At 42.4% G+C, this 15,747-nt stretch overlaps 1 protein-coding gene across 2 annotated transcripts in view; it reads right to left on the bottom strand.

Moving 5' to 3' along the window:
• SBF2 (SET binding factor 2) overlaps nt 1–15,324 on the bottom strand; it is a 307,688-nt gene extending 292,364 nt beyond the window's left edge. For both annotated transcript variants that reach the window (XM_036428329.2, XM_036428330.2), the window contains exon 1: nt 15,114–15,324. In XM_036428329.2, coding sequence (XP_036284222.1) covers nt 15,114–15,168 — 55 coding nt within the window. In that variant the 5' untranslated portion in view covers nt 15,169–15,324. The remainder of the gene's footprint in view (nt 1–15,113) is intronic.
• Between the last annotated feature and the right edge of the window lie 423 nt (nt 15,325–15,747).

Raw genomic sequence — 15,747 nt, 5'->3', positions numbered from 1 at the left:
TAAGCATTTTATGATTTTACAGTAGTGATACTTTCAGAGTAATAAATAGAAGAAACTAAAGTTGTCAGTAATCATTTCATTTGCTCTTTATTTTCTTGAGCATGTAATAACAGATTTTACTACTTATTCCCCTCCCCGCCTCATGTAATATGAAGTAGTAACTTTTATTTTTAGCTGATTGTTTTTGCTTTATTTTTAAAACAGTAAATAAATAGAAGAATATAAATTAAAAGGTCTCCCTAACAATGCTCACTCTCATTCCTGCTTCTTAAAGTAAGACCTCTTATCAATTTGTTTATTTTGGTTTTGTTGGTGGACACATTATAGAGTAATGAATATATTGAACAACTTGATTTTTTTAAAATATATTTTTCCTTATTTCAGAGAGGAAGGGAGAGGAAAAGAGAAATAGAAACATCAATGATGAGAATCATTGATAGGCTGCCTCCTGCACGCCCCCATTGGGGACTGAGCCTGCAAACCAGCATGTGCCCTTGACAGGAATCAAACCTGGAACCCTTCAGTCCACAAGCTGACACTCTATCCATTGAGCCAAACCAGCTAAGGCTATATTGGACAACTTTATAGGCAGCATATATTGTTCTCCACAATGTGAAAGATGGGGAATTTTGTAAACCAAAAAATTCCCTCTACCTTCTATTTGTTTGGTATGTTAATATTAGTAGTCTAAAGGATACTTTGTTACTTTAAATATTATTAAATTTTTGTTGAATTATCACATGTATAGTGTCTGCTGATTAGTTACTATGAAAGATAAATTAGTATTCTTTCTACCTATCTTGAGCTCATATTATTTGTTGTGACTTTTTAGAATACTCATTTAGACATTAATTTATTTACAAATTTAAATATTTGCTTTCTCCTAAAATGAATTTTCTCTTTGTTAGAGCTAAACTTTCTAGTTTTTAATCCATTAGATGTTTTTATTTTGAGCTAATTATTCTTCCACATTCCTTAAGTTATTTAACTCTAATTGGACACTACGTAATAAGGTTCAGAGAAAGTTCTGATGAGAAAATTACTCAGTTCCATTGGAGGAAATAGGAGAGAAAGATGGAAGAATTATGGTTATGGTCTTCAAACAGCTGAAGAGGAGTCATGTTAAAGAAGGAATAGATATATTCTCTGTAATTCCAGGTGACATCAATTGATGAAAATGCTTGGAGATTTTGAGATGTGAAGAAAAAACGTTTTAAAATAATTTAGATATTTACAACAAAAGTGACAATCTCTCAGCCCCCTTTTAGCATCATCTGCTCCCCACCCCCACCCATTTCCTATTTAGAATTCCATAGCTTTCCACTTCAACTTTGGTCTACTCTATCCTCAGCTTTCTTGTACTAATCGTTCAGTGTAATAATTTCAGCACTGAATGAGCCTAAAAATTCATTATTCTCTCTTATGTTTTACAGCTATTAAGTCCTGCTGGAATTACATAACCATTTGACTTTGCCCCCTTAAAGATGAGAATAAGGTATTACAGAGGTGCATAAAAGGAACACTTAAGTCTTGGGACACAAGGTGTCATGAAACATTTCTAAAAGGAGATGGCACTTGAAGTTAATCTTGTAAAGTGTGAAAGAGTTAACCTGACAATGAGGGAAAAGGAGATGGGATTAAAGAGGGAGAGCTTCTGGCCGAAGGGACAATATATTCAGAAGCAGATAGGTGAATGTAAATGGACCTGAGTTGTTTGAGATGCTGTTAAATAGATTGTTGAAACTAGAGTGCTCATGAATCAAACATGAATCAAAGTTAGGTAAGTTTAGATTAATAGAAATTTTATCATTATCCTAATTATGGTGAGAAGTCAGTTAAATGGAAGTACCGTATTTTTCGGACCATAAGACGCTCCAGACCATAAGACGCACCAGTTTTTAGAGAAGGGAAATGAAGAAAAAAAGATTCTGAAACAAATAGTGTCCTAAAATATTTTATGTGCAATAAAACCCAACATCACAGTCATAAACACATGTAATCAACCCTGTAGTAAACAGCAGCATTTAGAACCATTTTAGAGCCGGGCAAGCACACAGAGACCACACAGAGCCGGGCAAGTAAAAAAACTTTTTTTTTTTAAGTATATGTGTAGGCTATATTTGGACCATAAGACGCAGGGACTTTTTCCCCCCACTTCTGGGGGGAAAAAAGTGCGTCTTATGGTCCGAAAAATACGGTAACATGCAATACAAATTCTGGCAGCATGATTCGGAGTGGGCAGCAGTGAAGTCAGGGAGAGCAGTAGGAAGCTGTTACAATAGTTCATGCAAGAAAGGAAGAGGACCCAAAACAAAACTGTTGTAGTGGTGGGCATGGGAGAATGTTGCAGTTCAAAATCATAAGAGGTTCACACTCATTATTGATACAGGGAATTCTTTATGAAAACCCAGATGATCACACACAGAGGTTCCTATAAGATGGCATTTACCTAGTTTGCAGGTTCAGGAAACTGCATTATTGATAGGTTAAAACTCCGTTTGTCTCCTGGAGCATACCACTTTTTAAAATGACAATGAGAGAGTAACTTTCAGAATGAGATTACTTAATAGTCTTTCTGACCAGTACCTTCATTCCCTATAGGCTACTTTGTTTCTGGACATGATTTAGGTTCCACCCTTCAGATACATTTTGATTTGGAACTGAACCACATGGATATAGAGGTGGACTTGAACTTTGCTGGCATGGATTTCGAGAGTAAGAGAATGATTGGTTCTGAGCTAGCAGTTTGTGAGGTACGGTAGCTTTCTAATTTAGTGAGTGGTTTTCTATTTCTAAGAAGCTTCCTTGCTTGCCAGATTCCTGCAGTGATGGTGACAGCATTCCTGATGTGGCCAAAGCAGACTGGTTCTGTGGGCTAGGAGTCGTTTCTGGGAGCTCTGTCGTTCTAGAACCTGCCTCTTCATTTTTCCAGTTATTTTGTGATTATTTGATACTTGTATTAAATCCTTTTTCACTTAAACTACCTAGACTGGACTATGATCCTGGACCAACATGACAATTGGTACTAAAAGTGTTACAGGTAGCAGTTCCTCAAGGAATATGGAAGATTCATTGGTACTCAGTTCATGGCACCTAGCGGTGAAGATTACTTGTTTTCTTGTAATTGAATACCTATTGAAAGCAAAGCTGTGGTGCACTTGTAAGCGAGGAGAATGGCATCAGGTGTCTGACCAGTAGGGGGTCAGACCATACCTGGGTTCGGCAACCTCGGTACTTGGGTTCTGGTTACAAAAGAATTCAGAGCCAAGACCCAGACTGTAAGAGAACATTAACAGTATTTGTTAAATTACAGAAGTAGCAGAAGTAATTCCCAAAAGAAATGGGCTTAAACATGAGTTATGGAGGTAAAGGAAAGGCCCTGGGAGCTTGGAAGTGAGGAAGCTAATGGTAAGACACGTGGACCCAGGAGGGGGAGAGAAGTGGAAAGGGAAGAGAAGGAAAAGGCAAGGCAGGGGCATGCTCCCAGGAGGGAAAGCACACTGGGTCCTCCTTCAAGAATTTTAAGGTGGAGATTTTAGGGGAGGTCTTAGAACACTCAGTAGTTTTCCGGGGATGTCCTTTCAGAGTTGTGGTCTCCACTGATTAATTGGAGGCATCAGGGCAGGGGGTCATTATTCCATGCAGTCTGTCCTGATGTCAGCCAATGGCCAGTTTATTTTGCTTATTTGGGCCAGGAACTGAAATACAACTGAGGCATAGATGTTATCTAGATGTTATCTCTAGAGAGGAATAGTCAGGGAATCCAAACCACATGACCAGCAATATGCTGGGGGAGGAAAAGTCACCTGCTCATGTCTGTCTAACTGCCTACAACAAACTTAGTGATGATGTACAGGAGACAAAGTGATATAAGGATTATATGAGGATTGGATGATGTCTAACTCTACTGCAGAGTTTAAAGGAGTGCATTTTAGCCTGGGGTGATTTTTCCCTCCTATGGCTATTTAGCAACATGTGGAGATATTCTGGTTGTCATAACTGGGGGAGGAGGATGCTACTGGTATCTAGTGGACACAGACCAGGGATGCTGCAATAAAGGACTGCTTCCTCCCCACCATAACAGCAAAGAGTTATCTAGACCAAAATGTCAATAGTGCTGAGTTTTAGAAACTCTGACTTAAAGAAAATGGCAGGGATAGAGTTTTAAAGTCTTGTTTCAGTTTTAACATTTAAAGTTATGGTTAGAGAATTAAAGAGTTTGTGATTGTCTTAAAATAATCTTTTACATATTTTTTAAAGATTTTTAAAATTTTTATTTTTAGAGAGGAAAGAAGAGGGAGAGAGAGAAACACTGATGTGATAGGCTGCCTCCTATATACCCCTTACTAAGGATCAAGCCCACAACCTGCGTGTGTGCCCTGGGAATCCAACTGGCAACCTTTCTGTGCACAGGACAATGCCCAACCAACTGAGCCACACCAGCCAGGGCTCTCTTACATTTTTAAAAAATATATATTTTATTGATTTTTTTACAGAGAGGAAGGGAGAGAGATAGAGAGCTAAAAACGTCGATGAGAGAGAAACATCGACCAGCTGCCTCTTGCACACCCCCTCCCGAGGATGTGCCTGCAACCAAGGTACATGCCCTTGACCGGAATCGAACCTGGGACCTTTCAGTCCGCAGACCAATGCTCTACCACTGAGCCAAACCGGTTTCGGCGGCCCACTTATGTTTTTTAATGCCAGGACTGTCAGAGCCAAAATCAAGTGCCCATCAGCCCTGCCCTAAGAGGCCCCTGGGTCTCAGTGTCCCTTGGTACTCACTGCAAGCACCTCTAAGAGAAAGCCACACTCGTGTTCCAGCCAGATGCCAGACAATTCAGTCACTCCCCTCATACGTACTCCCCCCCCCCCCACTCGCCCCCCTGAGTCTGGGTCCCCAGAGTCTTGACCGGAACTGAAGTTCAGTGCAGTCAAGAGCTTGTGTCTCCCTCCCAATTGAAAAAGACAACCGAGTCTTCAGTGGCCAGCCCTTTCCTCTTGTGCATCTCCATACCTTTGCACTTCACTTCCGCACCTCCTCTGAGTTTCAGTGTGCTTTTCTCTTCCCTTCTAGTTGTAGAATTTCCACTCAGACAGCCCTCAGACAGCCTTTCCGTGGTTCTAGATGATATGTTTTGTCTTTTAGTTGTAGTTTTGAAGTGGTTGTGTGAGGCAGCAAGTTCAGGTGTTTATCTATGTTGCTATCTTGGTTTCTAGTACAAATAACTCTTGACAGTATGCTGATTTCACCATACCATTTCTTTAAAATTATCCATTAAAAATAAACAATCCCCACTGAGCCTCTATATATTATGTTCATAGGAGGATAGACCAGTTATGCTGTTTTGTTTTGGCTTTTAAATTAGATGCTCTGGTGAGTAATTATTATTTAATCATTAGTAGGTAAAAAACAGAACCATTATTCAAGAGAATAGAAAGAATAGGACAGATAGCCTTCAGAAATCACTCCTTCAATTTAACTGTACAAATTAAATCAGTCCAGGATTTAGGTGTTTTGAGGCTTCAACTATTTTGTTTTTTAAAACTGCTTCAACTAACATTCATGCCTGTTGAGTAATAAAAATGGTATCATTATTTGTTCAGATTAAAATCAAACAGGAAAGATTACAAAGCACTAATTAAATATATATGAACACATAGTTCTACAAAACTTATTTTTCTTTTAAAAGTTACAAAAACATGATGCTTGTTTAGCTGTGCTTTGATTTGCACATGAATGCTATGACCATGTTTCTGGGCAACAAAGCTTTGTCAATGTTGGGAAAATGGCTGGAAAACAGTTACATATACAAAGACGCCCTCTTCCCACACTTCCCTATGTGTATCTCCTTTTCTTGTGTGAATTCTAATATAGCAGACCAGTTGACATTGTAATTAAGGCCTGTAGGTAAGGAATGGAATATCCTCTGACGCACAGCTCTGGCATAATCATCCAGAAAAGGTAGATCCTTGGACAGTAAATTAGAATTGAGTAAAGTGGACCTCAGTTAGAATGTTGCTGGTGGTGAGAATGTAACCAGTAGTTAGATATGTGGGGTCAGTCAGGACTGGGTTCAGCAACCTCAGTATTTGAGTTTTGGCTAAGAAAGAATTCAGAGCCAAGACTCAAACTATAAGAGTAAGTTTATATACAAATCACAGAGGTGGAAGAAGTGAGTGGTAGAAGAAATGGGCTCAGGAAACAAGTTACAAAGGCAAAAGAAGGGCCCTTGGAGCTTAGGAGAAAGGCAAGTACTGGAAACATGCCTGAGGGGGGAGAAGAAAGGGAGGGGAAAGGCAAAAGTGTGCTCCAGGGAGGGAGAGCACACTGGGTCCTCCTTAGTCCTGTCCTAGAAGCTTTTAAGGGTGGAGATCTCAAAGGAGATCCCAGGGTAGGATCTCAATAGAATATTCATCAGCTTTTCAGGTGGGTCCTTTCAGTGGTCTCCACTGATTAGTTGGCTCTAGGGCTGGGGTCATTAGTCAATGCAGCAGGTGCCATGGGGTTGCCTGTCTGGTTTTGCAGCTTTTCTGGGCCTGGAGCTCAAATAAAACTGAGGCCTACAAGTTACCTCTAGAGAGGAAAGGTCAGGGGGTCTAAGCAGCATGACCAGCATCAGCTATGTTGTTGCAAATGGTACGATTTTATTCTTTTTTACGCGGAGTAATAGGAGAAGGTGTCCCAGGAAAAGTGTTACCCTGGGGGGAGGAAGGGCCTTTGCTAGGCACCTGGAGCTCTTTGCCCTGTAACCTTTTGTACCTGGCCTATGGTCCTTGCTCTGCCCGTATCTGTCTAATTGCCTACCATTGATAGATCTGACAGGAATGGACTGTCTGTTGGCCCCCATTTAAGTCCTAGACTTAAAGAGACATGTTGAAAGGAAAGATAACCTCCATCATATGGCAGACCAAAAATGAGGTAGGATAATACTCCTTCCTGTATGAGACCACAGACAGAAAAGGAGCAAACTCTCTTTAGACTTCACTATTTCTGCAATTCAATTGAAACATGTCTTATTAAGCACTAACTGACCAGGTAACTCTGCAGTATAAAAAGTTAAAGTCTTTTTAATTTTTTTAAATATATTTTTATTGATTTCAGAGAGAAAGGGATAGAGAGATAGAAACATCAGTGATGACAGAGAATCACTGATCAGCTGCCTTCTGCATGCTCTCTACTGGGAATCAAACCTGCAACTGGACACATGCCCTTGCCCAGAATAGAACCTGGGACCCTTCAGTCCACAGGCCCACGCTCTAGCCACTGAGCCAAACCAGTTAGAGCTAAAGTCTTTTTATACTAAAGACAAAGCATTCAAAATTTCCCAATCTGATACTTTATTTTTTTAAATTTATTATTGATCTTTAGAAAGAGAGGAAGAGAGAGAAACATTGATGTGAGAGAGCAAAACATTGATCTACAGCCTCCTTCATACCCTTACTGGGATAGAGCCCACAACTAAGGCATGTACCCTGCCCAGGAATCCAACTAGCAACCTTTCAGTGCATAGGACAACGTCCAACTGAGCCACACCAGTCAGGGCTCCAACCAGATATTCTTACCTCTCAATATCAGATGATTCAAATGGTCTTAATCTGCTGCCTCCACTTCCTATCCTTTTTCCTGCTTAAAATTTTGCAACTTGATTTAACAAAAGAACATTCCACTGAAACAATTCTGGAGTAAAATTATCCTTGATAAAAATTATGAAAAGACAGCATGCTGTACTGGAATAAAGACATGAAGAAATTTCTAGTCCAAGATTTGCCACTCAACAGCTGAGTAACTACTCACAAGTAACAATGGAAGGTAAGGGAATCAATAGGCGTATTGGTTCTTTACCCATAAATTGGATTAAATGAGATGATCATTATAATTAACTTTCAACTCTAACATTTTATGAAATACAAAGATCTTCATTTACTCCATCATTCACTGATCTCTATCTGACACTGAGAAATATTTCCTCACTTTTTCTGACTTTGAATTTCTGAAACAGAAAATTCTAATTTATAGTGATTATGTCTTTCATGTAAACATTTGAAGTTAGCCTTTCATGCAAAAAATAATCTGGGAGGCAATTATGAAAATCCCTCTATAAGTCATTAGAGACCCAGATTCTCTCTAGGGTGCAGGCCCTTAGTTATATGGTCCAGATTGACTGTTGAAGTTCCGTTCTTTCTATCAGCATGCTAGTCTCAGGAAAGAGAAAAGCTAAGGCAGACCCTCATCCTTAGTAACATTTTTGGGATACTGTGCTCATTTCTGCTTACATCCTACTGGCCAGAACTTACAATGCCAAATAAGTAGCCAAAAAAAAAATCAGAGGTTCAATCACCACTGAGGAGAATAGCCATTGGCGAAAATTAAATGTCTTTCCCAATACTTTTTCTATGGCTCCTTTTCTTTTTCATCCTCTTAGCAATAGTGTTCCCCAAAGCTCAGTCCTTGGTCCTCTATTCCTGACTCTACACCTACTTTCTGAGGGTACTCACACAGTGTTATAGCTCCATCTACTCTAATGACTCTCAAATCTTTGTGTCCAGCCCCTTCCTGTCCCATCTTTTGAAGTCTCCATTCAGATAGTATCTGAAGGTGGGGCCATAGTGATGGTATTTGGAAGTGACTAGGTCATGATGACAGAGCCCTTATGAATGGGATCAATGTCCATATAATAGAGATCCTAGAGAGCTTTCGTGACCCTTCCACCATGTGACAATGTGGTAAAAAGAGGACCATCTATGAGTCAGGAAGCAGGCCCTCATGATACCCTGAATATGCCTTTGCCTTGATCTGGGACTTCCCAGACTCCAGAACTATGAGAAATAAATGTTGTTTAAGCCACTCAATCTATGGTAATTTGTTATAGCAGTCCAAATGGACTAAGATATTATTTTTAGTCATCATTACACATGACATCTTCAGAGCTTTTGATACTTACTCATCATTTCCTCTTCTTCAAAATTCTCTACACCTAGGATTTCCATGATACCACACTACCTCAATTCTCTTGCATTTGCACTGACCACTCCTATTCAGTTTCCTAACAGCTATGTTCTATCTACCACTTAAATATTGAATTTTCTCTGGGTTTAATTCTTTGCGCACTCTTCTTTTCACTTTATATACATTTCCTGAACATTTTCCCTTTATATATGAAAATCAGCTGGCTGTAAGTAATTGCAACTTAAATCTCTAATCTTGACTTCTCACCTCACCTCCACCCATTTACCTAAACACCTAAATACATCTCTACCTTGATTATAGGGAGGTACCTTTAGTTCAACATATCCAAAGCTAAGCTCAGCAGCCTTCCTTCATCCAAATTCATTTCTTCTCTTGAATTCCCTATTTGCATTCACAGCATTATCTCCCACCCAATTACCCAGCCTAGAACTTTTGTTACCCTCAATTATTCCTTCTTTTCTACAGCTCACTTCCATTCATTACTAAATTTGAAAATTTTAGTTTTCCAGTTCTAAAATCCATACCTCCCTTTCCATTCCTACTGTAAAAGCTCCTGAGTTTTCTCACATTTGTCTTTCCACTCCAGTGCATCGCCATCTGAACTACATTTCTATGTTGTTTCCTGCTTTTCAAGAACCCCTACTTCTCAACAGGCCTCACTGCCTACAGAGGCAAGGCTAACTTTCATAGACAGATATACAGAACTTTTCCAAATCTTATCTCAACCCACTCCAATATCCTAGCGTACCTAAGTTCTCATCTACACTATACTTCTTTCCATCGCTGGAACAAGGCATTCACACATTTACATGTTTTTCTCTCTGCCTGTAATCTCCTCTACCCTCCTTTCTGCAGGGCAAATATTTACTCATCCCACATAACTTGGTTTAAACATGACCTCTCATAATTCTTCTTTTTCCCTCAGCAAAGTGGATCCATATTCTTCATTTATCATTAGTTATTTCAAGGCTGTCTCCATTAATGACTGTTAGGAACAGACTCTTACTCTTACTCATGTATTTTTGTTTCAGCATTAGCACAATGCCTAGAAAGCAATAAATACTTGTCAAAGCAATGAATCCCAAATGGTTCTTGACGGTTGACAACAAATAGCAACAAAAATATACCAACTATTTCAATACAAAATGAGGGAGAGGGAGGAAACCCAGGCTGACTGTAAATTGCAAACTATATATATATATATATATATATATATATATATATATATATATATATATATATATCTTATCTAATAAAAGAGTAATATGCAAATTGACCATACCTCCTGCTACACCCACAAGCCACGACCACTAGGCAATCAGAGCAAGTATGCAAATTAACCCTAACCAAAATGGCTGCGGCCACAGAGAGCAGGAGGAAGACTTGGGTTTCCCAAGCAATGGAAGAAGCCAAGCTTTCCACCTGCCCTTGCTGGCCTAAGCCTCCACTCAAGGTTATAAAGTTTCAAATTATAGAAAGTAAACAAATCCACACAGAAATGGTGGCAGCCATGGAGCAAGCAGAAAGCTTGGCTCCACTCCAGACTACAAAGTTTCAATTTTGGAAGGTAAATAAATTCCAGATACCAGGGCCTCTGCTTGGGTCGCTGGGGGGGGGGGGGGGGGGGGGGGGCGTGGCTGGCCTGAAAACCACCACAGGCCCTTTACCCAGGCTGCTCCATGCCCCAAGGGAACTCCCACCCTGATCTGGGACACCCTTCAGGGCAAACTAGCTGGCCCCTACCTATGCACCAGGCCTCTATCCTACCTAATAAAAAGAATAATATGCAGATTTACCATTACTCCAACACACAAAATGGCTGCCTCCATGTGGTCAAAGATCCTGCCCCAATGTGGACTCAAGATAGCCACCACAAGATGGCCACAGGGGAGGGCAGTTGGGAGGGACCAGGCTGGCAAGGCAAGGCAATTGTGGGTGATCAGGCAAGCAAGGGAGGACAGTTGGGAGGCACCAGGCCTGCAAGGGAAGGCAGTTGGGGGTGACCAGAGGAGGAAAGTTGAGGGCAAACAGGTTGGCAGGGGAACAGTTAGACATCAATCAGGCTGGCATGGGAATGGTTAGGGGGTTATCAGGCTGGCAGGCAGAAGTGGTTAGGGGCAATCAGGAAAGCAGGCAAGTAAGCAGTTGGAAGCCAGTAGTCCTGGATTGTAGAGGGATGCCAACTGCCCATTTAGGCCCGATCTGGTGGGATCGGGCCTAAACAGGCAATTGGACATCCCTCGAGGGGTCCCAGATTGGAGAGGGTGCAAGCTGGGCTGAGGGACACCACCATTCCCTCTCCACTGTGCACGAATTTCATGCACTGAGCCAGGGTCCATAACACCCAAAACGACTGAGTGGACAACCAAACACGGGAAGTCAGTCCTGCAGTCAGTGCTAGGTCCCCGTGTGGAGACCCAGCACTGATTGCCAAGGGGGCCACGGATCAGGCCCAGAGAGAGAAGCAGGGTCTGATCTGCAGCCTCCATGGCAGCTGTTGAGCCAGCTCTTGCCTCTCTGATCAGGTCCAAGGACACTGGCTGGCATAGAAACTGACCAATCAGAACTTAATCTGGGTGAACTGTGAAGGAAGAACCTAAGGTGAGGGCTGAGAAGGGGTTTTAAGGGCAACAAGGGGTCCCCAATTGGAGAGGGTGCAGGCTGGGTTGAAGGAAACTCCGTCCCACAAGTATATGAGTTTCATACACTGGGCCACTAATAGTTCAGTAATAACCAATTAATTTTTAAAATGTCTCAAACTATGATATTTCAGGTATTGTACATAAATTTACCTTTTAGTTTACCTCACTTAGTTTAAATAAAACTAATAAAATATCTAAAAAATATTTCAAATGCTTTCTCTACTATACATAAGCAGATTGATATGAAAATATAGTTGATTATATTTGACTAAGTTAAATACCATCTAGATAAATGGATGAAATTCTAAATATATTAATGGGCTGCAAAAGTAAACAAAAAAGGAAAAAGGAAAGTCTTATCAAAGACTTAACCCACATGGTCATTATCAATTTTTCTTGGACAAATCTCAGTAGAAGAAAGGAGGAAAAAAAAGAAAAAGAGAGCTGGATAAATAACTTAACCTATCAGAAACAAATGATATTTCCTAATTATTGTGCCACTGTACAAATACAAAATCAGGAAAATGAAGTCCTGATTTCAAATTATCAAAATTGTCATCCTGTGTAACAAAAAGTTGTCGGTTTGATTCCCAGTCAGGGCACATATCAATCGATGTTTCTCACATCAATGTTTCTTTCTCTCCTTCAATCTCTCTCTTTTCCCTCCTCTAAGCATATCCTCAGGTGAGGATTAAAAAAAATAAAATTAAACTGTCATAAAAATCAGTGGTTTTCAAGCTATACTCTCAGCATGGAATATAATATTCTCAGCATGAGAGTAGTTTAATACAGTAGTATTATAAGAGCACAAAACTGGAAACAAGTTAAATATACAGGAATATTAAACAAATAAATACATTAAGGATAACAGTAGCTGGGTTTTTCATTGACAGAGAAGAATGTTACAAATATGAAATTGAATGGATCCTGGAATATTGAACTGAAATTAGAGGTATTGATGTGAACTCATTGCTTTCAATATATAAGCAAAAAAATCTAGGTGTGAATGTGCATGTGAGTGTGTATACATACATATATTTCCCAGCTCTGTCTACTGGGACAGGGTAACAACCCAACAGCAAAAAACACACTGGCTTCTAAATGTCATTCTCTCCTAAAAGGATCCAAGGTTTCCTAGAGAAATAAATAGCTGATTCCAGAACTAAGGCAAGGTCAATACAAGAAAAGCCCAGAATATATTCTTGTGCCAAAAAGTAAAGACACTCTCAAAGAATGATGGGACATGCCGTAACAACACAGTAGCCAGCTTGGATAGGCTCTCACTGGCTAGATGGGAAACAATTTGAATATTCAAATAAATAGTAACAGAATATAACCCACTAAAAAGACGCAAAAAAAAAAAAAACCCAAAAAAAAACAAACCAAACCAAGCCATAGAGATATCATGAAATGCCTTAAAAGTTGGATGTGGTACTAGACATTTACATAGTTTCCAAGTAATTCTCACAAAAACTCTTTACATATTAACTTTATAGTGGAGAACCCTCTCAGGCATTGCTTTATATCAAGTAATCAAAGTGAAATTGCACACCAACTTAGAGGATGCGATGTGTATCCTGTCTATGATATTCCTGCCCAAGTACATAACCTGGATGTGTCTAATTGTAACAGAACAGTGTTCTACAGATAACTACAAAATAACTGCCCTGTAAACTGCGTAAATTTCAAGATTATGAAAATCAAAGATAAAGGCGTTGTGCCAGATTAAAGAAGATTAAAGAAACATACCCTGTTTCCCCGAAAATAAGACAGTGTCTTATATTAATTTTTTCTCCCAAAGTTACGCTAGGTCTTATTTTCAGGGGATGTATTATCTTTCCATGCGCTAGGTCTTATTTTCGGAAGATGTCTTATTTTCTGGGAAACACGGGTAACAAATAAATGCCACACATAAAGTGGACCCTTCTGCCAGAAATGGCACAATCAGCAAACAAAACTTAAACCACTTCGAGAACTGTGGAGGAACATATTGGTGTCCATTTCCTGGTTTTGATGAGTGTACTCTGAGTGTAGAAGAATATGCTTGTTTGTAGGAACACGCGTAAGCATTCTGAGGTGACAGGACATCAACAAGGTCAGCAGCTTCAGGGGATAAATTCTTTGCACCATACTTGCAAGTTTTCTGCAAATTTGTGATCATTTCATTTTTTTTAAGTGAGATAAGAAAAATGTCGCTAAAAATGAAATTATGTTAAAAATCATCTGTGATTCTTCATATTGTTGATCTTCCTGAGAAAGAGACACCAGACTATGCAAAATTACAAGGAAATAATACATAAAATTTTGGATCTAGAAGACACTTTAAATATAGTCCAACCCCCTTTTCTTAACAGTTGACCTCAATCAAGTCATGAGTTGGTGAAAGATTAAAGAATATAAAGGGTTCCCACTAAAGAAGGTTATTAGGAGAGGAACAGGGAAAGGAACAGTGGACTAAGAGTGGGTAGAACAATGGTATTTCGACGCTACAAATGACTTGTAACCATCAGCAAAACGCAGTCTCAGCACTTCCTCCGAAAAATAAAGCGACTGTCTAGTTGAAATCTAAATAAAATTCCTTGCAAATGTGCAACCAGATTTACCCAGAAATAGATGTGTACCCCAGGCCACGTGATTCCAGGATGCTTTAGCTACACAGTAGCACGAAGGGATACAGATCCAAAATAAAGGCGCGTGCTGCCCTGAATCCGAAGCAGAAACTTCATCAATGAAGTTAACACGCAATGCGTTTGCCAGATTGCTCCTTAGGAGTAACGTTTTGAGACGAGGGAAAAAGACTCCTGCACGTGCAACAAGATCACCTCCACGCGATCTACTCCAAAGATAGCGTCCAGAATCATTCTCAAGTGACCAGGTCACACTTGTCTTGAAGTAACAGGGCGCGATTCCTAGAAATGTTGGAGCGTGCAAGGATCCTCTTTTCCCTTCCCCCAGGAGGACCACGCGTTCCTTCCCTGGGCCAGCGGCTCGCCCGGCCCCCGGGAGCAAGAAGGGGCGAAGGGAGCACGGGACTCCGGGCACTTCCTTTCGGAGAGGACAGCCCCCCGCGTCACGCGTCACTCCCTCAGGATGCAGGGCAGCCGTGGGTCCCGGAGGAACTCGGCACAGTTGGCTCCCGCCCTCCCAGCCCTGCGGTCGTCCGGGCCCAATCCCGCCCGCCCCTGGGCGCCGCTGCCCTTGGTCCTCGGGCCCCCTCCCTCCCTTCTTCCCTCCCGAGCATCCAGGCGCGGGCCTCGCCCCCAGCCCGCCCCGAGGAGCCAGGATGGCCGGAGGGACGCGCGCGGCCTCCTCCCCTCCCCCGCCCTCGTGCCGGCCGCACACGCCCACCGAGAGGCTCCGCGGGGCCCGGAAGGCCGGACGCCGATCCCCCCCTCAGCTCCGACGCGGCGGCCCGCCGGGCCCTTCCCGCCTCCCCGCCGCGCTGCCCACTGGCCAGCCGCCGGGAGGGCGGCGAGGGCGACGCCCACCCCGAGCCTCACCTGGCTTCTCGTGGTCGTAGCCCACGACGATGAAGTAATCGGCCAGCCGCGCCATGGCCGCCGCCGCCGCCGCCCCGCCCGAGAAGCGGGTGCCCGTCGCCGCCCTCGCCGCCGCCGCCCACCGGGCCCGGGAGGGCTCAGCATTTTCCCTGCAGCAGCAGCGGCGGCAGCGGCGACACTTCGGCCATGTTTGACAACCGGGGCGCGCTCTGCGCCTGCGCCGCGGCCGCGCCGCCCCTCCCCCGCCCCCGCCCGCCGGCCCCGGGGAGCCCACCCCCCCCTTCCAGGGGCGGCCGGCGCCCGCGGGCGGGGACCGCGGTCAGCCCCAGGTATGCCCGCCACGTGCGGCCGCCGCCGCAGCGCGAGGTGGTTCGCTTTTGGGGAACCGGATGGCTCTTTAGTAGTGGCTCATCCCCACCTCCTCCTCCCCTATTTTTCCTAAAAGCAGGGTGTCCTTCCTTCCTTCCGCCTTGCCTATTCTTTCTGGATTTGGTAAGAAGAGACCAGGGATGGTGAATGGGGTCCCCTGGAAAGTTTGGCTGCTTCCCTTCGAACCCCCAACTCCCGAGATGAGATTCTCCCGCCCTCAGCTGGAAGCGTGGAATTTGCACCGCCAGGGCTTTTGCTGCACGTT

The sequence above is a fragment of the Pipistrellus kuhlii genome, unplaced genomic scaffold (assembly GCF_014108245.1).
Source record: "Pipistrellus kuhlii isolate mPipKuh1 unplaced genomic scaffold, mPipKuh1.p scaffold_m20_p_9, whole genome shotgun sequence".
Classification (NCBI taxonomy): domain Eukaryota; kingdom Metazoa; phylum Chordata; class Mammalia; order Chiroptera; family Vespertilionidae; genus Pipistrellus; species Pipistrellus kuhlii.
The sequence above is the reverse complement of the archived record's forward strand: the minus strand, read 5'-3'. Positions and strand labels throughout refer to the sequence as shown.